This window comes from Rhinopithecus bieti, unplaced genomic scaffold (genome assembly GCF_001698545.2).
Source record: "Rhinopithecus bieti isolate Rb0 unplaced genomic scaffold, ASM169854v2 scaffold_36410, whole genome shotgun sequence".
Taxonomy (NCBI): domain Eukaryota; kingdom Metazoa; phylum Chordata; class Mammalia; order Primates; family Cercopithecidae; genus Rhinopithecus; species Rhinopithecus bieti.
This window is the reverse complement of record NW_016816076.1, coordinates 1,015,118-1,039,198: the sequence shown is the minus strand read 5'-3', so window position 1 is coordinate 1,039,198 and position 24,081 is coordinate 1,015,118. Positions and strand designations below refer to the sequence as shown.

Below are 24,081 nucleotides of genomic sequence, written 5' to 3'. Positions count from 1 at the left end.
GAAATCCAGTCACTACTAAAAATACAAAAATTAGCTGGGCGTGGTGGTGCGCACCTGTAAGCCCAGCTACTCGGGAGGCTGAGGTAGGAGAATTGCTTGAACCTGGGAGATGGAGGTTGCAGTGAACTGAGATTGTGTCACTGCACTCCAGCCTGGGCGACACAGTGACTCCGTCTTGGGGAAAAAATAAATAAATAAAAAATAAAAATAAAAAAATAAAAAGCCCCTCCTCGCTCCATGTTTCTGAGATATCCCATGACCAGTTCCTCCTCACTCCAGCAAGTACAATCACACAACTATTTTCTGTAGGTGAGGCCTGAGGTCTTTTCTTTGTTGGTGAGTTTAACTGACTTTTATTAGCTCTGGGTGGCATTTTCAATTCTCAGAGTGATTGTCCCACAGAACTGAAGTCTCCTAACCCTCCCTTCCCCTAAAAGCCACATTCTAATCAGGGCTTGAGAAACTCTGCCAGCAGTCAGGCTGTGATAAACAATGTTTTCAATAGGACACAGAAAGCCCAACAGAATGACGTTTCTAACTAAACATGATTAATGCTATACTGTAGTATAGCATCCACTGCCCCACCACACCACACTCTTGCTTACTATACCTACTTGATGGAACTCCCCAAGTTCCTTTTCTTTACCCCAGGATAGAGGTTGCCTTAAGGAAAGACATCAAGATAATGGTGTTCTTGTCTCCCGGTTACCCAGTTACTCCTCTCTTTCCGAGCACAGATTGAGAGCATCCACCATCAGGCAACTTTTTTGTCTGTCCTGCTCATCACCCTCCTTCAGGGGTTTTTGCTGGAAGTGTCAGCCTTTCCCAGCCCTTCCCAGGCCTATACAGCCTGTTCTGTTTCTAGCCTGACTTAATTCCACATCTTTCCTCCCTCTCCTGAAAATGGACAATTTTGAGTAATCAACTGTTTCACTTCTCCATATCCCTCTTCCAGTATGTGAGGCATGAATATGCGGGTGTGAGAGAAGATCCAAAATTCCTTTTCAAGGATCCAAATAACTTAGCCCTTGATCTTCCTGGTGCCTAGAAAACCAACTCTCTCCAATAGACCTACTCTCATCTTCCCTACTCCAAAGCTGTCAGATACCTAGGGAATCCGTTTACAACCATTCCATTTGTCTCTCAGCATATTGGTGGAATTTTGCATCTTGATCTTTGTGAACAATATACATCTTTTAAGTGCCTGGGCAACTAACTTAGTCTTTAATTTGTAGAGCGAAGATCCTCTTCCTACTTCTAAGGCTGAAAGATAAAAAGGGAGTAATTTCCCCACCATTCCATCCCTGTGCTGGGACACTGGTCTAGTTTGTGTCCTCTTCCAGTTCCCTAGGGTGGACCCGTGTCTTCTAGCAAACAGACTGGCTTCTTCAGCGCTGATGTTTTCCCCTTTTCTTAGGAGTGGAAAGATTTGTCGATGGAGGGCTACTCATTACCCTCCCCTCCTCCACAAAGGAGGTGTCACCTCCCCTTAATAGGCAAACAACTCAGGGGCCATCCCCTTTTGTTTCTTAAACCTGTAAGTTTCTGGTGGGTGGAGTCTCCTGCTTCAGAACAGATGCTATCTTTCTCCCAAGTCAGAAGTCTCAAGGTCTGCAGAGGAGAAATGATTCCACTATCATAACCCTCTTAGAGAATGTTGATGGGACTTGTCCCCCACTCACTCAGTTGCTTGATATGAGGCATTTTACCATCCCACCTTTACCCACATATCCCCTGCCCCACCACACCACACCCTTGCTTACTGTACCAACCTTTGGCAACTTCACTGACCAAAATTCCATGTAGTTTGCAGTTCCTTTTGCTCTAGTCACGTTACCTTTTTGCACCATTTCTCAGCTTCTCAGAGAACTGCCTGACTACATTAGTCCATTTTCACACTGCTGATAAAGACATACCTGAGACTGGGAAAAAAAAGAGGTTTAGTTGAACTTACAGTCCCAGATGGCTGGGGAGGCCTCAGAATCATGGCAGGAGGAGAAAGGCACTTCTTACATGGCAATGGCAAGAGAAAATGAGGAAGAAGTAAAATCAGAAACCCCTGATAAACCCATCAGACTTCGTGGGACTTATTAACTATCAGAAGAATAGCACAGGAAAGACTCTCTCCCCATGATTCAATTACCTCCCCCGGGTCCCTCCCACAACACATGGGGATTCTGAGAGATAAAATTCAAGTTGAGATTTGGGTGGGGACACAGACAAACCATATCATTTGCCCCTGGCCCCTCCAAATCTCATGTTCTCCCATTTCAAAACCAATCATTCCTTTCCAATAGTCCCCCAAAGTCTTAAATAATTTCAGCATTAACCCAGAAGTCCACAGTCGAGAGTCTCATCTAAGACAAGGCAAGTCCCTTCTGCTTATGAGCCTGTAAAATGAAAAGTGAGGTAGTTACTTTCTAGATACAATGGGGATACAGGCATTGGGTAAATACAGGCATTCCAAATGGAAGAAATTGGCCAAAACAAAGGGGTTACAGGGCCCATGCAAGTCCAAAATCCAGGGGGCAGTCAAATTTTAAAGCTCCAAAATGATCTCCTTTGACTCCAGGTCTCACATCAAGATGCAAGAGGTGGGTTCCCACGCTCTTAGGCAGCTCTGCCCCTGTGGCTTTGCAGGGTACAGCCTCCCTTCCACCTGCTTTTGTGGGCTGGTGTTGAGTGTCTGCGGCTTTTCCAGGTGCATGGTGCAAGCTATCAGTGGATCTACCATTCTGGGTCTGGAGAACAGTGGCCCTCTTCTCACGGCTCCACTAGGCAGTTCCCCAGTAGGGACTCTGTGTGGGGACTCCAACCCCACATTTCCCTTCTGCACTGCCCTAGCAGAGGTTCTCCATGAAGGCCCCACCCCTGTAGCAAACTTCTGCCTGGGCATCCAGGCATTTCCATAAATCTTCTATAATCTAGGCGGAGGTTCCCAAACCTCAATTCCTGACTTCTGTGTACCCACAGGCTCAACACCATGCAGAAGCTGCCAAGGTGTGGGGCTTTCGCCCTCTGAAGCCACAGCCCAAGCCGTACATTGGCCCCTTTCAGCCACGGCTGGAGCGGCTGGGGACAGGGCACCAAGTCCCTGGACTGCACACTGCAGGTGGGCCCTGGGTCCAGCCCACAAAACCACTTTTTCCTCTTGGGTTTCTGGGACTGTGATGGGAGAGGCTGCCATGAAGGTCCCTGACATGGCCTGGAGATATTTTCCCCATGGTCTTGGGGATTAACATTAGGCTCCTTACTACTATGCATATTTCTGCAGCTGGCTTGCATTTTTCCCCAGAAAATGGGTTTTTCTTTTCTGTTGCATAGTCAGGCTGCAAATTTTCCAAACTTTTATGCTCTGCTTCCCTTATAAAACTTAATGCCTTTAACAGAACCCAAGTCACCTCTTGAATGCTTTGCTGCTTAGAAATTTCTTCGGCCAGATACCATAAATCATCTTTCTTAAGTCCAAAGTTCCACAAATCTCTAGGGCAGTGGCAAAACGCTGCCAGTCTCTTTGCTAAAACATAACAAGAGTCACCTTTACTCCACTTCTGAACAAGTTCCTCATCTCCACCTGAGACCACCTCAGCCTGGACCTTATTGTCCGTATCGCTGTCAGCATTTTGGCCAAAGCCATTCAACAAGTCTCTAGGAGGTTCCAAACTTTCCCACATTTTTCTGTCTTCTTCTGAGCCCTCCAAATGATTCCAACTTCTGTCTGTTACCCAGTTCCAAAGTTGCTTCCACATTTGGGGGTATCTTTTCAGCACTGGCCTACTCTATTGGTACCAATTTACTATATTAGTCCATTTTCATGCTGCTGATAAAGACATACCCGAGACTGGGAAGAAAAAGAGGTTTAATTGGACTTACATTTCCACATGACTGGGGAGGCCTCAGGATCATGGCAGGAGGTGAAAGGCACTTCTTACATGGTAGTGGCAAGAGAAAATGAGGAACAAGCAAAAGCAGAAACCCCTGATAAACTCATCAGATCTCGTGAGACTTATTAACTATCAGGAGAATAGCATGGGAAAGACCCGCCCCCATGATTCAATTAACCTCTCCCTGGGTCCCTCCCACAACACATGGGAATTCTGGGAGATACAATTCAAGTTGAGATTTGAGTGGGGACACAGCCAAACCATATCACAGCCAAACCATACCACTGACTTCCTGAGTATCCTGCTAACTCCTATGTCCTCACAATCCTTTTTATTGATTTCAAGTTATTTCCCTGGGAGAGCTCTCTTTTTCTTCAGTGGTTTGACCCCAAGTGACAACATATGAAGAAAAATCTAGCAAATACCCACGAAAGCCAGCGTGGTAGAATAGTTAAGAACTGAAGTCAGATTGCCTGAATTTGGATTTTGCCATTTACTAGAGAAGTTTGCCATTTGCTAGGAGAACTGGGTAGATATATTTAACCTTTCTGTTTCTCAGACTATCAGTGATCAAGTAGATAAAAAATAAATAAATCACAGAAGAACTTAGTAATTGATAAGATAGAGCTGGTTGATAACATGCCAATGTATACCTCCTTAAAAGTGAATATGCTTTCCTTTCCATTGCCCACAAACACTCACTAAAACTATTAGGCCATAAAGAAAAAACTTTAGCCAGGTCCAAACAGAAGAATAGTGAAGACAGCATTCTGTGATTACAATGCAATACAACTAGGAATTCATAAAGTTTGGGGGTTGTTGGGGGTGGGAATTCCTTCTATGTGGAAATTCAAAACTATTTTAAACAGTTCTTACAGCAAAGAGAAACCACTGACTGAAACTGCAGAAAATGAATACACAACACCTAAAAAAGTGATATACTGCTAAGGTAGAAACCAGAGGAAAATTTATAGGTTTAAATACTTATTTTTTAAAAAAGAATTAAGAATCTAATCAAAATTTAGGGGGAAAAATAACAAAATAAATGGAAGCAAAGCAGAAGGAATAGGTTAGTAAAGAAAAAAGCAAAAATTTAGTAAGTTAGAGAACAGAAAGAAGCGTTAAGTTAAAACAATTTTTTTTTTTTTGAAACAGGGTCTCACTCTGTCACCCAGGCTGGAGTGCAGTGGTGTGATCATGGCTCACTGCAGCCTCAAAGCCTCAATCTCCTGGGCTCAAGTGATCCTCCCACCTCATCCTCTGGAGTAGCTGAGACCTTAGGCATGTGCCATCATGCCTGGCTAATTTTTATTTATTTATGTATTTATTTTGAGACAGAGTCATGCTCTGTCACCAGGCTGGAGTGCAGTGGCGCAATCTCGGCTCACTGCAACCTCTGCCTCCCGGATTCAAGCGATTCTTCTGCCTCGGCCTCCTGAATAGCTGGGACTACAGGCACGTACCACCATGCCCAACTAATTTTTGTAATTTTAGTAAAGACGGGGTTTCACCATGTTGCCCAGGATGGTCTTGATCTCCCGACCTTGTGATCTTCCCGCCTCAGCCTCCCAAAGTGCTGGGATTACAGGTGTGATAATTTTTTAAAATTTTTTTGTAGGGACAAGATATCACTATGTTGCCCAGGTTGGTCCTGAACTCCTGGGCTCAAACGATCCTCCCACCTCGGCCTTCCAAAGTGCTGGGATTACAGGTGTGAGCCGCCATGCCCAGCCAAAAAAAAGGCAATGTTTGGGGATGGGAAGCACAAAACCCCCAGTGGGTCATTCAGAGTGATGCTAATGGAGCCACTTTGGTTCTCCTCCTCAATTCCCATTCCCAAATATCCTTCCTACTGGGGACACAGCTCCATAAAGAGCCTCTGATTTAATAAATGTGTCACAGCCTACGGAATGATTCCTTCAGAGAGTTATCTGGAAGCTGGCATTTCAGTGGCATCTTCGGATGTCTGTTCCAACATTCTAGAAGGCAAGTACATAATGTGACCAGTAGATCCCATGGTCATAGGTTCACTCCTGTATTTCTTTCACTAATCAGATGCTATGTGTATGGAATTTCATGTTTGTGGAGCAGGCATTCCATGAACCCCAGGTAATGGTGAGGGTTGGGGCTCTACAGACAGAAAAGGCAAACCCTTACTCAGAATAGGAATCTATCCTTGTGAGGATGAAGTGCTGGTCCTTCAAGAGTGGAAGAGGCCTCATGAGTCAACCTGCCACCAATAACCAGTTAGTTTCCTCAAAGGACAGTGCTGTATCCATGGTTCAGTGTTGGTCCCTACTGCTGGGGAATATGGACGTTTACAAGCAGCAGTAACTAGATCAGTTTTGGTGTGTGGAAGTTCTTGCTACAGGGCCTACACATGGCTTCCATCTCTGGTAGCATAGCCATTCCACCCAGGTGCCTGTCGGTTCTATCCATGTCAACTGCTGAGTGTTTTTGTCAGTGACTCTTCCATTGTAGATGTTTTCTGGTGGGTGCTAACATGTGATACAAAATTATTCACACTTTGTGCCCACTCCCATGTGTTCATCCACATGGCTCTACCCCAGATATTCCTTCTTCCTTCCTTTCCTTTCCTTTCCTTTCCTTTCCTTTCCTTTCCTTTCCTTTCCTTTCCTTTCCTTTCCTTGCCTTGCCTCGCCTCGCCTCGCCTCGCCTCGCCTCGCCTCGCCCTCCCTCCCTCCCTTCTCTCTCTCTCTCTCTCTCTTTCTTTTTGAAGGAGTTTTGCTCTTGTTGCCCAGGCTGGAGTGCGATGGCATGATTTCAGCTCACTGCAACCTCTGCCTCCTGGGTTCAAGTCATTCTCCTGTCTTGGCCTCCTGAGTAGCTGGGATTACAGGCATGCACCACCATGCCTGGCTAATTTGTATCTTTTAGTGGAGACAGCGTTTCACCATGTTGGTTAGGCTGGTCTTGAACTCCTGACCTCAGGTGATCCACCTGCCTTGGCCTCCCAAAGTATTGGGATTACAGGCATGAGCCACTGCACCCGGCCTTACCCCAGATAATTTCATCTCCTGTCTTTCAGCCAGTCCTTTGCCTTCTAGGTTGCAGCCTGATGGCCAAGTCATGACAGCTGCTCAGGAATCTATGTCTTCTTATCTCAGGACACTTCTCTTTCTACTTTTAAAAAAATATTTATTTATTTATTTTGAGACGGAGTCTTGCTCTGTCTCCCAGGCTGGAGTGCAGTGGCGCGATCTTGGCTCACTGCAAGCTCCACTTCCCGGTTTCACACCATTCTCCTTCCTCAGCCTCCCAAGTAGCTGGGACTACAGGCGCCCGCCACCACGCCTGGCTAATTTTTTGTATTTGTAGTAGAGATGGGGTTTCACCATGTTAGCCTGGATGGTCTCCATCTCCGGACCTCGTGATCCGCCCGCCTCAGCCTCCCAAAGTGCTGGGATTACAGGCGTGAGCCACCGCGCCCGGCCACTTCTCTTTCTACTTATAGTGGATGGCCACTGTGTGCTCTGCTCACAGTTCTGCCTGTTAGGTGGCACAAGCTTCCGGGACCCCCTCCAACATGACCTTGCTGAGCAGGGTCATTTATCTCCACCATGATGGTATCGCCTTTACCCTCCTTCTGCAGTGCTTGCTGAGTGTTTTCCCCTTGAGCCCTATATACTAGACAACTCATCCATGAATCCAGCTCGAAAATTTTCCTCCTTTTTCAGCTGGTTGTATGAGAACCTCTGTGTCCGTAGATAAAAACTGGGGAAGCAGAACTGGTGCAACACGATGGGTGACATGAGAACCTAAACTGCCTGCTGGGGGCTTCTTCGTGTCCTCTGGTCCTGCTCAGATTGATCCTGGATGTACGATTTTCATCTTGTGATAAACTGACTGCTCTCGGGCCTGTCCTACTTTAGAACTCAGAGGGTCACCATGGGAAGCATGGACAGTCACTTATTGTCCCATGTTCAAGTGTTCTGTCTCTACCAAGGCCCTAGAACCTGCCCAAAACTGGCTTTCAAATGGTGTCTACATCTCTGTTTGGATGGCATAAGTTTACTCTAGAACCCTAGAGATCCATCCCTGGAATTCCGTAGTATACCTTTGCCTACCATAGACATTGCCAACACACTAAGGTCTTCAGTATTTTATGAAACAGGAAGCAGAGCTAATTGCACCATGGCTTGGACCTGCTGCAGGTCTTTTTCCTGTTCCTGGATCCATTCAAGGTGAACAGCCATGGCCTCTTGGCCAATATGTGGGGCAATATATACTCCTGGGTATAGAATATGCTTCTTCAGAAATCAAAGATGCCTACCAGGCAATGTATTTCCTTTTTATGGTAGGGAATGCAAAACACAGCAATTTGTCTTTTACTTTGGAGGGATCCCCTGGTATGTCCCTGAACGCTGAATCCCGAAAAACGATGAAACAGTAGGTCCCTGAATCTTCCACAGGGTTTATCTCCAATCCTTTGGAGCATATGTGTATGACTACCTAGCTCTTGGTTTTCCTGTCAATCAGCATGATGTCATTGACATAATGGATTGGTATACTGTCCAGGTGGTCTAGATATATTTGATATCCAGATATCTTGATGTATTATGGCAGAATGCAGAAGAGTTAACATAGCCTGTGACAAATGCTGTAAATGACTATTAATGAACATTGTTATCTGTCTCACAGTAATGCAAACTATTCTATCTTTTAAAATCAGCCAGCATGGTAAGGAATATAGTCACCAAATCAATGGTTATATACCACATGCTGAAGCCTTATTAATATGCTCTAGCAGGCTGGGCGTGATGGCTCACACTTGTAATCCTAGCAGTTTGGGAGGCCAAAGTGGGCAGATAACTTAAGCCCAGGAGTTTGAGAGCAGCCTGGGCAACATGGTGAAACTCTATCTTGACAAAAAATACAAAAAATTAGGTGGGTGTGATGGCGCATGCCTATAGTTCCAGCTACTTGGGTGGCCGAGGTGAGAGGACCACCTGAACCTGGGGAGATTGAGGCTGCAGTGAGCCATGATCACATCACTGTATTCCAGCCTGGGTGACAGATTCAGACCCTGTCTCAAAAAGAAAATTTTTTTTGACACCATGTTTGGAGAAAAACAAAGGTGCTCTAGCACTGATAGCACATCTGGTATGGGAGCTGGGAATGAGGCTACTACTGGGTTAGTCTGGGGTAGTCTCCATTCACCAGGGCCCATTCACTTTCTGAAAGAGCCAGATTGGTAAATTAGATGGTGATATGATAGGGGTCATCACCCCCGAATCCTTTAAGTCTTTAATGATGGCGCTGATCTCTGCCTTCCTGGTATCTGATGTTATTTTAATATTCCTGGTATCTGATGTTATTTAATTTTCCTTCCTTCCTTCCTTCCTTCCTTCCTTCCTTCCTTCCTTCCTTCCTTCCTTCCTTCCTTCCTTCCTTCCTTCAAGTACAGATGAGGTCTCTGTGCCCAGGCTGGTCTCGAACTCCTGGGCTCAGGCAATCCTCCTGCCTCAGACTCCCAAAATGCTGGGATTACAGGCATGAGCCACTCTGCTTGATCCAAATTTTGGTTTCTAAACGTTATTGTCCGCTGAAAGGAATCAGGGATTGTTGGAGGATTGGCTGATTCCATGGGTGGGTCATGGACAGTACGGGATGGGACTGGAACATCATATTGTGTCAAAAAGTAAGGAAATGCTCAAAGAATGATGGCAAAATGTCAAAAAAGGACACAGGAGCCAGCCTGATGGACTCCCGCTGGCCAAATCTGGGATGATTTAAACATAAAAATAAATAGTGATAATTACAGATTACAACCCATTGTTTGAAATAAGAATCCATAGGTCCATACTGAATTATTCATAAATGAATAAATGGTGTGGAAGGGAAAGTTCTCCCTTTAGTAGAATGCCAACTAATAAGAAAGAATTATAGAAAGAATATAGACATTTAAAAAATCATTTTTTGGCAACCAACACAGTAATAATTCATTCAAGAGACACAGATGTTAAGTAAAAGCTTGATGAGAAATATTGTATTTACATGGTCTCAAAGTATCCTTCCTGTGAGATACTTATTAATTACAAAGGTGAAGATATTAACCTTACAGACACCACCACAATCAGCTGATTGAAGTTAACAACACCATGTACCTTCTGGTAGGACGCACTGAAAATAATGTGACATGACTTCTGTGGATATCCTATCGAATCATGAGATCCATTAGGCAAAAACAGAGAAATACTCTATAAATTACTATTCAAAAATACCAAAGTCATAAAAGTCAAAGTCAGAATGAGAAACTCATCCAGTGTAAAGGAGATTAAATAGATTTGGGCCAGGTGTGGTAGCTCATGACTGTAATCCCAGCACTTTGGGAGGCCGAGGTGGGTGGGTCACTTGAGGGCAGAAATTCAAGACCAGCCTGGCCAACATGGTGAAGCCCCGTCTCTATTAAAAACACAAAAATCAGTCAGGCATCATGGCATGCATCTGTAATCCCCGCTACTTAGGAGGCTGAGGCAGGAGAATTGCTTGAACCCAGGAGGCGGAGGTTGCAGTGAGCTGAGATTGCGCCATTGCACTTCAGCCTGGGTGAAAGTGAGACCATCTCCAATAAATAAATAAATAAATAAATAAATAAAATAAAAGATTTGACAACTAAATGCGATGTGTGTACTGGGTTGGATCCTGCGCCAGGAAAAAAAAAATCCTAATAAAGAACATTTTGGGGTCAACTGGCAACATTTGAGTGCTTTCTGTAGATTAAGTTGTAATGTACCAAAATTAATTTCCTGATTTTGATAATTGTATTATGATTATATGAGACTGACATTGTTTTAAGGAAATACATACTGAATTATTTAAAGTTAAAAAGGTATCATGTCTGCAACTTACAGGTGAGTCAAGATAAGAAAAAAGGCTATGCGCGGTGACGATGCCTTTAATCCTATCTCTTTGAGAGGTCAAGGCTAAAGGATCACTTGAGTCTAGGACTTTGAGATCAGCCCAGGCAGCATAGCTAGACTCTGTCTCTGCAAAAAATAATACAAAAATTAGCTGATGTGGTGGTGTACACCTGTAGTTCCAGCTACCCAAAAGGCTGAGGCAGGAGGATTACATGAGCCCAGGAGTTTGAGGCTGCAGTGAGCCATGATCACACCATTGCATTCCAGCCAGGGCGACAGAGCAAGACCCTATCTCTAAAACAGATCTTGATAAATAAATAGAAAGGAGAGGAGCGAGAATGATAAATAAATGTTTGTAGTGAAAAATTCCTCTTGCAATCTTTTTAAAAAGTCAAATTCTTCCAAAATTTAAAATTAAATAAAATTTTAAAAAACACTTCCCACAGAAGAAAGACTTAAATAACAACCCTGAAAGTGAGGAAAAATGACAAAGAGATGAAAACAATTGGGAAAAAATTGATTTAATCAAACATAGAATCAAACATCAGATGGATAATAAAAAATAAAGATAATTGATGTTCCTCAATGGAGTTAGAAACTGTGAGAACCCAGCCACTCAGCGGTAAAAACATGGAGCTGGAGACGTTACAAAGAGGCAGATTTTGGTCCAGTAGAAGACTGAACTTGATGACAAGCAGCATGCTCAAACATCAAATGTTTTAAAGTGATGAGCAGTTTGGAAGAAGTCCTGTCATACCAAGCGTCAGTGAGGATTTGGACCAGCTGGAACCCTCACTGCAGGCAGGAATATAATATAGTATAACCATTTAGAAAACAAGTATTTTGTGAGTTGTCTTCTCCTTTTCTCTCTCTCTTTCTTTCTTTCTCTGTCTCTCTTTCTCTCTTTTTTCCCTTTCTTCTTTCTTTCTTTCTCTCTTTTCTTTCTCTCTCTCTTTCTTTCTTTCTCCTCTCTTTTTCTTCTTTCTTTCTCTTTCTTTTCTCTTCTCCTTTCTCCTTTCTTCTTCTTTCTTTCCTTCTTTCTTTCTTTCTTTCTTTCTTTCTTTCTTTCTTTCTTTCTTTTTCTCTGTCTCTTTCTCATTCTCTCCTTTTCTTTCTCTTTCTTTCTTTCTTCTTTTCTTTCTTTCTCTCTTTTCTTTCTTCTTTTCTTTCTTTCTCTCTTTTCTTTCTTTCTTTCTTTCTTCTTTCTTTCTTTCTTTCTTTCTTTTTTTTTTTTTAGACTAGTCAAGTGTAGTAGTGAGAAGGGGGAAAGAGTAGAACAAGGAGTTTGATCTGTAACTGAATATGAACAATCAATTGAGATAATGTACTACCTTTGGACAAGCCAGTGATTTTTTTTTTTCTGAGATGGAGTCTCACTCTGTCGCCCAGGCTGGAGTGTAATGGTATGATCTTGGTTCACTGCAACCTCCATCTCCTGGGTCCAAGAGACTCTCCCGCTTCACCCTCCCAAGTGGCTGGGATTACAGGCACCCACCATCATGCCTGGCTAATTTTTGTATTTCTGTAAAGATGGGGTTTCACCATGTTGCCCAGGCTGGTCTTGAACTCCTGACCTCAGATGATCTACCCACCTCGGCCTCCCAAAGTGCTGGAATTACAGGTGTCAGCCACCATGTCTGGCTGCCAGTGAGTTTCTTAAAAGTTAAATTTGCATCTATGCTATATGGACTAGCTATTCCACTCCAAGGTTTCTAACTAAGAGTAATGAAAAAGCATGTGTCCATATGAACATTTATACATGAATGTTCATAATTGCTTTTTATTTGTAATAGTCAAAGCTATAAACAACCCAGTGACCATGAACAGGTGAATGGATGAACACACTCAGCGTGTTCATATAATGGAATATTACTTGACAATAAAAAGGAATAAACTATTGATACACTGAACATGTGTGAGTCTCAAGAGAATTATTCTGAGTGAAAGAAGCCATGCAGAAGTATAATACTACATCATATATTTATGTAAAATTCTAGAAAATTGTAAATTTCTTTGTTATCAACTTACTGTTTCTGTTGCCAATTTACTAATTGGTTTGCAGTGACAGAAAGGTGACTGATCAGTGCTTTCCTGGAGATTGGTGTGATGTGGGGGGTGAGAGAATGGATGGCAAACGGCTATAAGGAAACTCTTGGTGGTGATGGATATATTCATTAGCTTGATTGTGATGATGGTTTTACAGATATAGATGTCAACACTTATGAAAATTTTAAATATGTAGTTTATGTTAATACACTATAAAAAGTATGGATTCTGATTCAGTAGGTTTGGGGTGGGATCAAGAGTATGCATTTCTGGACCAGGCACAGTGGCTCACACCTGCAATCCTAGAGTTTGGGAGGCCAAGCTGGGAGGATTGCTTGACTCCAGGAGTTTGAGACCAACCTGGACAACATAGTGAGACCCTGTCTCTAAAAAAAAAAAAAAAAAAAATTAGGCCAGGTGTGGTGGCTCATACCTGTAATCCCAGCACTTTGGGTGGCTGAGGTGGGCAGATCACTTCAGGTCAGGAGTTCAAAACCAACCTAGCCAATATGGTGAAACCCCATCTCTACTAAAATACACAAATTAGCCGGGCTTGGTGGCGTATGCCTGTAATTCCAGCTACTTGGGAGGCTGAGGCATGAGAATTGCTTGAACCTGGGAGGCAGAGGTTAAGGTGAGCCAATATGGTACCACTGCACTCTAGCCTGGGTGATAGAGTGAGACTCTGTCAAAACAAAAACAAACAAAAAACACAACCAAATTAGATGTGGTGGCATGAGCCTGTGGTCCTAGCTACTTGGGAGGCTGAGATGGTGGAATTGCTTGAGACCAGGAGTTTGAAAGTGTAGTGAGCTATGATCACACCACTGCACTCCAGACTGGGCGACAGAGCGAGACTCTGTCTCTTAAAACAGAGTCTGCGTTTCTAACAAGCTCACAGGTGATGGCGATGCTGCTGTTTCCGTACCAGGTTTTGAGTGGCAAAGATCTTGAGTCTTTTTATTTTTTAAACAATTTTATTTTAGATTCAAGGGTTACTTGTACGTTACATAGGTATATTGCATATTGGTGGGGCTTCTAGGTAAAATAGGTAATTTTTCAACCCTAGGCTTCTTTCCACCCTCCCTCACCTTTAGAGTCCCCAGTGTCTATTATTTCCACCTTTATGTCCGTGTGTACATTTAACTCCCAGTTATAAATGAGAAATACGGTGTGTGGTTTCTTATTTCTGAGTCAATTCACTTGCATGTGTAACTCCCAATTATAAATGAGAAAATATGGTATGTGGTTTCTTATTTCTGAGTCAGTTAACTTAGGATAATGGCCTCCAGCTCTATCAATATTGTTGCGAAGGATATGATTTCATTTATGACTGTGGCAGTTTTATGTTTTATTGATACATAATAGATGTGCATTATTTCTGGAGTACATGTGATATTTTGATGTTAATATATTAATATAATGTATAATAACTAAATCAGGGTAAATGGAATATCCACCACCTTAAACATTTATCTTTTCTTTATGCTGGAAACATGTGAATTATTGTCTACTATTTTGAAATATACAATAGATGTTTGTTCACTATAGTCACTCTACTGACTTATCGAACACTAGGTCGATTTTTCTATCTACCTGTATTTTTTGTACTCACTTATTGACCTCTCTTCATCCCTCCCTCCCCCTACCCATCCCTGCCTCTGGTAACCACAAATCTTTATGAGATCCACATTCATAACTCCTACTTATGAGTGAGGACATGTGATATCTGTGTTTCTGTGCTTGGCTTATTTCACTTAACAGTGACCTTCAGTTCCATCCATGTTGCTGCAAATGATAGGATTTCGTTTTTTTAAATGGTGGAATAGTCCATTGTGTATATATATCACAGTTTCTTTATCCACTTACCCACTGAGGGGCACTTGGGTTGATTCCATATTTTGGCTATTGTGAGCAGTGCAGCAATAAACATGGGAGTGCAGATATCTCTTCAATATATTGATTTCTTTTCTTTTGGATATATACCCAGCAGTGGGATTGCTGGATCATATGATAGTTCTATTTTTAATTTTTTCAGGAACCTCCAGTTTTCCACAGTGGCTGCACTAATTTACATTCCCATCAACAGCGGAGGAGGGTTCCCTTTTGTCCACATCTTTGCCAGGAACCCTATTCCCTTTTTGATAAAAGCCATTTTAACTGGTGTGAGGTATGTCATTGTGGTTTTGATTTGCATTTCTCTGAATAGTGATGTTCAGCATTTTTTCACATACCCATTGGCCATTTGTATGTCTGATTTTGAGAAATGTCCATTCAGATCTTTGAGTCTCTTTCTTCATGTGTCACTTGAGTGCACAATAACTACATGTGGCTGGTACCACACTGGATAGTGCAGATAGAACATTTCTATTGAAGAAAGTTCTATTAGATGTCAGAAGTCAAGATTTTTCAATACATTGGTAACTACTAATCTTGCCATTTTTTTTTTTTCTTTTTGAGACTGAGTCTTGCTCTGTCACCCAGGCTGGAGTGCAGTGTCGCCATCTTGGCTCACTGCAAGCTCTGCCTCCCGGGTTCACGCCATCCTCCTGCCTCAGCCTCCCGAGTAGCTGGGACTACAGGCACCTGCCACCATGACCGGCTAATTTTTTTTTTTTTGTATTTTTTGGTGAAGATGGGGTTTCAGCGTGTTAGCCAGGATGGTCTCGATCTCCTGACCTCGTGATCCACTTGCCTTGGCCTCCCAAAGTGTTGGGATTACAGGCGTGAGCCACCGTGCCCGGCTTATTCTTGTCATTATTAGTTATCCCTAAACTGTAACCTCTTTTCATTCCACTCTAAATGCTCCTCTCTTCATAAAGCCTTGCTGTAATTCCATTCCAACTTTTTATCGTATATTACTTACATTTCTTTTTATGTTCTTCATTCTGACTCACATTTGAAAGAACAGAAATTTAAACCTCACATTCTAACATCCTGAATATTCATTTTTCATGGCTCCTGCGGCTGTACGCAGGATTGTGCACCAGCTCAAGTAAGTTCCATTGTGGCTTCCAGCACTACTAAGAGGTGTAATCTGAAGGAAATCAGAGCTTCTCTAGACATAAACTCCCATCTCTAAAATGAGGGGGTTGAACTCTTTTATCATTTCTCATGTTTCTCACATTCTATATTCTTCTGTTTCAGAGTAAAGATGGCATGAAGCCAGAAAGAACTTTATCTTCTTGGAAAACCATAGTGCTCTGGATTAGGTGTGGGTTGTACTATATGCCTAGAGTCATTAAAAAGTTTAGTTAGTACCAACATTTGTATAATTTGTACAAGGGATCAGCAAACTTTCTGTAAAGGGCCAGAAAGTAAACATTTCTAAACATCTCTGGCTTTGTAGGCCACATGGTCTCTTTGGAATATACTCAACTCTGCCACTGGAGTAAGAAAGCAGTCATAGACAATATGCAAATAAATGGGTGCGACTGGATTTGGCCCACATGATGTAGGTTGAGAACATCTCTGATCCAAAATGTTTCAAAATCTGAAACTTTTCTTTTTTTCTTTTTTGGAGATAGGGTCTTGCTCTGCCACCCAGGCTGGTGTGCAGAACTGTGGCATGATCACAGTTCACTGCAGCCCCAACCTCCTGGGCTCAAGGTAGACTCCTACCTCAGTCTCCTGAGTAGCTGGGACTGCAGGTGCGTGCCGCCACGCCTGGCTTATTTTTAAACTTTTTGTATGGTCTCACACCTTAGCCTCCCAAAGTGCTTGGATTACACGCACGAGCCACTGCAAACAGCCTAAAATCTGAACTTTTTGAGCTCTGACATAATGCCAATTGGAAAATGCCACACTTGACCCCATGAAGGATTATAGTCAAAATTGTTTCATGCACAAATTAATTAAAAATATTGTATAAAATAACCTTCAGCCTATGTGTATAAGGTGTATAAATAAACCTCATGTTTAGACATGAGTCCTGTCCTCAAGATATCACAAAAATTCCAAAATCTGAAAACAAAACAAAACACCCAACCCCCAAAAATCCAATTCCAAAACAATTCGGGGCCCAAGCATTTTGGGCAAGGGATCCTTAACCTGTGTTTTGCCAACTTCTGGTTTAAATCATACTACCTTGTCTTCTCACCATTTGAAGTTAGTAAGAAATGAGAGAGAAAAATACACTTTATTGAGACAATTTTATTCACTATGGATATATATACACATGATCAACATTTTATCTTCATTCTTCAGAAGACTTAATTAGAGCAGCTTTCTTCTCATACTTATCTCTAATCTCTTTAATATTTTCCGAGAGATCTTCTGACATGCATTCTTCATATTCTCTATCAGCTTTAGCAATCTGCTCCTCAAGATGTTTCTAGTGAAGATAATTAACAATTGTTAAAGCAAAAAAATATTAATTTCTTTAAAATGTTTAACTGTAAAATTTACAAACAAGAGGATAACATTTTTAAGTTAGGAATAAAAAGGGCTGGGCGTGGTGGTTCACTCCTGTAATTCCAACACTTTATGAGGCTGAGGTGGGCGGATCACTTGAGGTCAGGAGTTTGAGACCAGCCTGACCAACATGGTGAAACACACTCTCTACTAAAAATACAAAAATTAGCCAGGTGTGGTGGTGTGTGCCTGTAATTCCAACTATGCAAGAAGCTGAGACAGGAGGATCACCTGAGATTGGGACGTGGAGGTTGCAGTGGGCCAAGATTGGACCACTGCACTCCAACCTGGGTCACAGAGCAAGATGCCAGCTCAAAAAAAAAAAGTAAAAAGAATATATTTGTATTCACCATGTAGGCTCTCTTTTTGTGCCCTTTCCTAATTGTATCTTCTTTTTTCTCCCCGAGATATAACCTCCTGCCTGAATGGTGTTTTGCTTTTCTTTACATTATACATTTATTACACACACACACAGAGATGAATGTATCTCTAAATAATATATTGATTTAATAGTACCTGGTTTTAACCTTCATATTTATCAAATGATATTAAATATAATGTTCTATGACTTTTTCATCCAGTATTTTAAAATTCATTCATGTTACTACATATGGCTGCAGTTTATTCAATGTACTGCTGCATAGTATTCTAGAATGAATATATCAACATTTACTTATTTTGCTGGTAATGAAGTTTTGTTTGTTCCCAGGTGTGGTAGGCTGAGTAACAGCCTTTCCAAAAATGTCCATGACCTAATTCCAGAAAGGAACCTGTGACTGTTAGCTTACCTAGCAAAATAAACTGTAGATGTAACTAAGTTAAGGATCTTGAGAAAAGGAGATTATTCTGCAGTATCCAGGTGGGTCCTTAGAAGAGGAAATCACCAGTGTCAGAGTCAGAGAAGGAATTTAAGGACAGTGGCAGAGGGCGGAGAGGAGAGAAGATGCCATGCACTGGCTTGAATGATAAAGGAAGGAGCCACAAGCCAAGGACTGTAGGTGGCCTTTAGAAGCTGGCAAAGGCCCCAGAAATATTACAGCCCTTTGGACTCATTTTAGACTAACCTTAATAACTCTAAGATGATAAATTTGTGTTGCTTTAAGCCATTAGGTTGGTGGTAATTTGTTACATTAGCAATGGGAAACTAACATGCCACATTATTATTATTATTATTATTTGCTATTTCAAATACTGATACTGTTACAAATTACCACAAACTAGGTTGCTTAAAACAACAGAAATGTAATCTTTTAGTTCTAGAGGCCAGAAGGTTGAAATCAAGATGTCAGCAGGGCCATGGTCTCTCTGAAGGCTCTAGGGAAGAATCCTTCTTTGCCTCTTCCCAGCTTCTGGTGGCTCCTGGCAGTCCTTGGTGTTCCTTAGCATGTGGCTGCTTCACTCCAATATCTGCCTCTGTCTTCACATGACCTTCATATAAGGATACCAGTCACTGGATTTAGGGCCTACCCTAATCCAGTATGACCTCATCTTAACCAATTACATTTGCAAAGATCCTACTTCCAAATAAGGTCAGTTTCTGTGATTTAGGATAGATGTGACTTTTGCGGGGGGCACTACTCAAACTAGTACAGCCCCCTAGCATACAGTGAAAATATTTTTCTAGGGCAAATATACTTAGAGTGAAAGTTGGCTTTGGGGATTGACAAATTACTTTCTTTCTTTCTTTCTTTTCTTTTTTTTTTTTTTGAGACAGAGTCTGGCTGTGTCGCCAGGCTGGAGTGCAGTGGCGCGATCTCAGCTCACTGCAAGCTCTGCCCCCTGGGTTCAAGCGATTCTCGTGCCTCAGCCTCCTGAGTAGCTGGGATTAAAGGCACATGCCACCACACCCAGCTGATTTTTGTATTTTTAGTAGAGATGGGGTTTCAACATGTTGGCCAGGATGGTCTCGATCTCTTGACCTTGTGATCTGCCGGCCTTGGCCTCCCAAAGTGCTGGGATTACAGACATGACCCACCGTGCCTGGCTGCCAAATTATTTTCTAAAATTATTTTATCAATTTACATAATTGCTAACAGTAAATTAGAACTCCCATTTCTCCACGTCCTTGCTGGCATTTGGTAATGATCAAACTAAATTTTTGCCAATTTCTTAAGTGTGGAATATGACGTATACTTTCATGTTTATTGGCCACCTTGGTTCTTCTGTGATAAATTCTCATTCAAGTAGAAAAATTACTTTTATTGATACATATTAGATGTACATATTTTCGGGGCCCCTTCAAATCTTTGGTCCATTTATTTATTTTTCAGGGGCCATTGTATATCTGGATGGTAATCCTTTACCAGTTGTATTTTAAAAAACATCTTATATCAGTTTGTGGCTTGTCTTTCCACTCTCTTTCCATGTATTTTCATGTAGAGAAGATTTTAATCTTAATAAAGGTAAATTTGTAAATATTTTTTTTTTTGTGGTTTGTACTTTTTGTGTCTAATTTAAGAACTCATTTACAACCCCTAAAGCATAAAGATAGTCTCTTATAGTTCTTGTAAAAGTTAAAAAAGTTAGCCTCACGTTAATTTCTGAATTCATCTGGAACTGATTTCTGTGTAGAGTTTAAGGTAGGGATCCAACTTCATTAATTGAACAATTCATTTTATCCGACTATTCTGAAATACTGCCTCTCTCATAGACGTATATTTCCTGTCTATGCTTATGCATGTATGTCTGCACTCTTAATCACAGAGACTGGTCTTTCTGCATCAATACTACAATGTGCTAGTTATTACAGCTTTATAATAATTCTTGGTATGCCTAAACAGACCCCTTCCCCCCGACAAAAAAAAAGGTGATTGTGTGTCCCGCAGGAAAAGCAAAGTTTTTCTGTAAAGAACCAAATAATAACTACTTTAGCCTTGGCAGTCTAGATGGTTTTCTTAATAATTGCTCCATCTGCCATTGTAGCGCAAAACCAGCCAAAGATACACTAAAACAAATGAGGTGGCTGTGTTGCAATAAAACTTTATTTACAAAAGCAGGCTGTAGGCCCAATTGGGCCTGCAAGTTGCAGTTTGCTGACCCCTGTTCTAGAACATCAAGCCACATGTGAGACCTTTATGGGGCTCCAACCAGGAACTGCTCAAATAAACACTTTGTCCCACAAGAAAAATATTCCATCTAAAGGTACCTTTAGATCTAAACCCCTCTGTTTTCTTTAGTCCAACTTCATTACTCACTGTAAAATTTCCTCATTGTGCCTGATCTTGTTCAACCAGTATTGTTCATCGGACAACCAAACTAGCGTGGCTTGACTTTCTATGGTTCTTCCATATTTCACAAAAGCTATTAAGAATTTATACTGATTAATCATAAATTTTGCATAGTGCAAAGTAAGTGCTTAGTGTTTGCTGAATTTGGTCTAATTTTCCCAATAACACCAAACTGTACAGAAACTAAAAAATAATAGTAACTTACCATTAGGTTTTCAATTCTAACTTTAACTGATTAAAACATTGATAACTGTGATTACACAAATCCCTAGTGATAAGTTACTACTGAATTAACACAGAGGACAGACAGTAGAGCTGCAGATAATAGAAAATCACGGCCCAGCGCAGCAGCTCACGTCTGCAATCCCAGCACTTTGGGAGGTCAAGGCAGGCAGATCACTTGAGGTCAGGAGTTTGAGACCAGCCTGGCCAACATGGTGAAACCCTCCACTAAAAATACAAATATTAGCTGGGCATGGTGGCACATGCCTGTAATCCCAGCTACTTGGGAGGCTGAGGCAGGAGAATCCCTTGAACCTGGGAGGCGAAGTTGCAGTGAGCTGAAATCGCGCCATTGCAGTCCTACCTGGCGACAGAATGAGGCTCTGTCTCAAAAAAAAAAAAAAGAAAGGAAGAAAGAAAGAAAAAGTCAGAGGTGCTAAGGATGTTCACAACTGTTTAGCACAACTGCTTCATTTTTACAGATGAAGAAACTAAAGATCCAAAGATGTAAAATGATATATACAAACAGGCTCTGTCAACCTAAGCCATCAATTGTATGCTATGAATAAACTTTTCTCTTATGCATCTAGAATAGAATTATTGTATACTATCCTTGGGAAAATGAAAACACACTCAGATAATTTTTTGTCATATGGTTCAGATGAATAACACTGGTTGAAAAGGATCAGGCAAGGTTATAGAACCACTAAGTGCTTGAATTAGAAAGTGGGTAGAACCCACGTTTTCTGACATAGTATCTAGGATGCTTTTCTTAGTTCTTCACACTAAAAAGTGAAGACCATTGACACCAAGAAAGCAGCAGTTCAATGTCTTTCAGGAGAGAGGATGGGTAGTAGGGTATCATATGGTCATGTTTTCAATAAATGGAAGTCTATTAATATGAGAAAGTGAATTTTTTTCTTAAACTGGAAATATATTATCACCTAATACATTAACTAGGAATTTTATAGCTCAGCAATTTATCTTAGCTTCTGGGGCTCTGTGCAGCAGGTTGGAGGGATAGTTTTATTGGTGAACTTTAGCTGTGTGAAGAGTGGGGATAAGGTAAATAAACCTCATGCCTCTGAAACACTTTACTTTGTGCTTATATGAAATCACAGAAAGGAATAACAATCATCATAAGATATGCCCTTTCATCTTAAACTTAATGAAATCCTAAATGTATGAATGTAAATGTACTAATATGTTTCCAGTATGTAGAACATGGCCTGCCATAGCATTATCATACATTGTCGATGTAATACATAACATATGTTGTTTATGCAAATACAATAGATTACTTTATAAAATGCACAAGTGGGCTGGGCGCAGTGGCTCAAGTCCGTAATCCTAGCACTTTGGGAGGCGGAGAAGGGTGAATCGCCTGAGGTCAGGAATTTGAGACCAGCCTGACCAACATGGTGAAACCCTGTCTCTACTAAAAATACAAAACTTAGCGGGTGTGGTGACAGGAACCTGTAATCCCAGCTACTTGGGAGGCTGAGACAGAAGAATCACTTGAACCTGGGAGGCGGAGGTTGGAGTGAGTCAAGACCATGCCATTGGACTCTAGCCTGGGTGACGAGAGTGAAACTCTGTCTCAAAAAATAAATAAAAATAAAAAAAAAAATAAATAAAATAAAATGCACAAATGTTCCCCTGCATCATGTTGCCATACCACTAGACAAGATTATTCTGATAAATTTTTGCTAGATCATACTTTAAATAGAAATAAAATTCATCATTCAATTGCTATGGAAGAAAGCAGAAATATATCAAACTTTTAAAAACCTTTCTTGGAATGTAGGAAAGACCATCACACACTTACCTCTACCGACCCGACATGTGTAGCAACCATCTCTAACAGACGTTGTAAGTTATTTCCCACTTTTCGTCTTTCTTCGGTCGTGGTTTGCACAACTAGTTGGTATCTGCAGAACAAAAACTCTTGTTTAAGTTGTCCAGGAAAAAAATGAATACATCAGTTCTAGTTAGCTCACTTCCCATTTCCACATTCAATAAAACCAAACTGTGATGGATTTGTGTGCTGCATGCTGTATGTATAATCTGTAGAGGTCCTACTATCAATCATTAAAAGAGAAATATAAACATTTTCAAAGATTCTTTGCAAGCAACAAAACAAAGGAGCGCCAAAACTTCATGTTTTCATGTATAAAGCTTTGGAGTGAAGGGTTGTAACTGAGTCTCCAAAGGGATTGTATACTCAAATGCTTTCTGGGCAAGACAAAAATTTGCAAATAGGGGAGTAGAAGTCTTACTTGTAGGTATTCAAATTCAAATTAAAACATAAAATTGCAGGCCAAATAAATCTCAACTGAGTTTTTCACCCTTGGCCTACAAATAAAGAAGTGAAGAGAAATGACTTTTACAAGGCTTGTACTTGCAGTCTCAAAGTAGGAAATTTTTCAGTTATTTGAGGGCAACTTAAGACTTAAAAAATGTATATTTTACATAAATGTACGCAAAGCCTATGGATTAACTGTTCAGTATATTGATTTTATATAAGTTGCACAAGAGCATTATATACACAGAGACAGAATATTATTTAAAGAAAGGATGCCATTGTTTGTTGTTGTAGTTGTTATATAGTGTGGCTAAAACTTTTCCTATGTAAGTTTTAAAAATTGTAAGGGAAACTGAGAAGGAGGAGATCCTGACAATGTACAATTTGATTATACAGTACTTCTAAGAAATACAACAAAATATATAGGCAGTTCTGTTTGTTTGTTTGGAAATATGAGCATAATCTGGCAAATTTCATGTTCGCTTATGCCAATTTCTTCCCTGAGAAATACCTGGTGAATGCAGAAAACTGCACCCAGCTGAATCCGGATGCAAAGGAATACACAAAAGTAAGCACACACATCAAATGTACACTAGCCACTCAGGGCACTGCATATGTAATGAGCCACATGCATCCACTACTGATGGTGCAATTTCCATCCCACTTCAGATAATCCACTTTCTACCCTTTACAGTAACTCAGTCTGCCGCCTTCTGAATGCCCGTTTCTCAAATCGAACTAGAGGTCTTTTTAATACGAAGGGTCCCATATTGATCGTAGCATTATGTATTTCTTAACCATTAAATATGTGTATCATTGTGCTAACATTTTTGTTTGATTCTTATCTTTTGTTTATATGTGTCACCGATGGAGTTTTTAATTTTTTTTTAGAGATGGAGTCTTGCTATGTTGCCCAGGATGGCCTTGAACTTCTATGCTCAAGTGATTCTCCTGTCTTGGCCTCGCGAGTAGCTGGGACCACAGGTGTGTGCCACTGAGCCTGACTACTGATGAAATTTTTTAATGCTGTGCCTCAATGTCAGTTTTCCCATAGGTCCTGTGCTTTTTTTTTTTTTTTTTTTTTTTTTTTTTTTTTTTTT

General features: G+C 41.2%; 1 protein-coding gene across 1 annotated transcript in view; it reads right to left on the bottom strand.

The window, feature by feature from the left end:
• Window positions 1-16,946: 16,946 nt before the first annotated feature.
• NDC80 (NDC80 kinetochore complex component) overlaps window positions 16,947-24,081 on the bottom strand; it is a 48,101-nt gene continuing 40,966 nt past the window's right edge. Inside the window, exons 16-17 of the mRNA XM_017854303.1 lie at window positions 22,505-22,623; window positions 16,947-17,147 (exon numbers count right to left, since the gene is read on the bottom strand). Coding sequence (XP_017709792.1) covers window positions 17,010-17,147; window positions 22,505-22,623 — 257 coding nt within the window. The 3' untranslated portion in view covers window positions 16,947-17,009. The remainder of the gene's footprint in view (window positions 17,148-22,504; window positions 22,624-24,081) is intronic.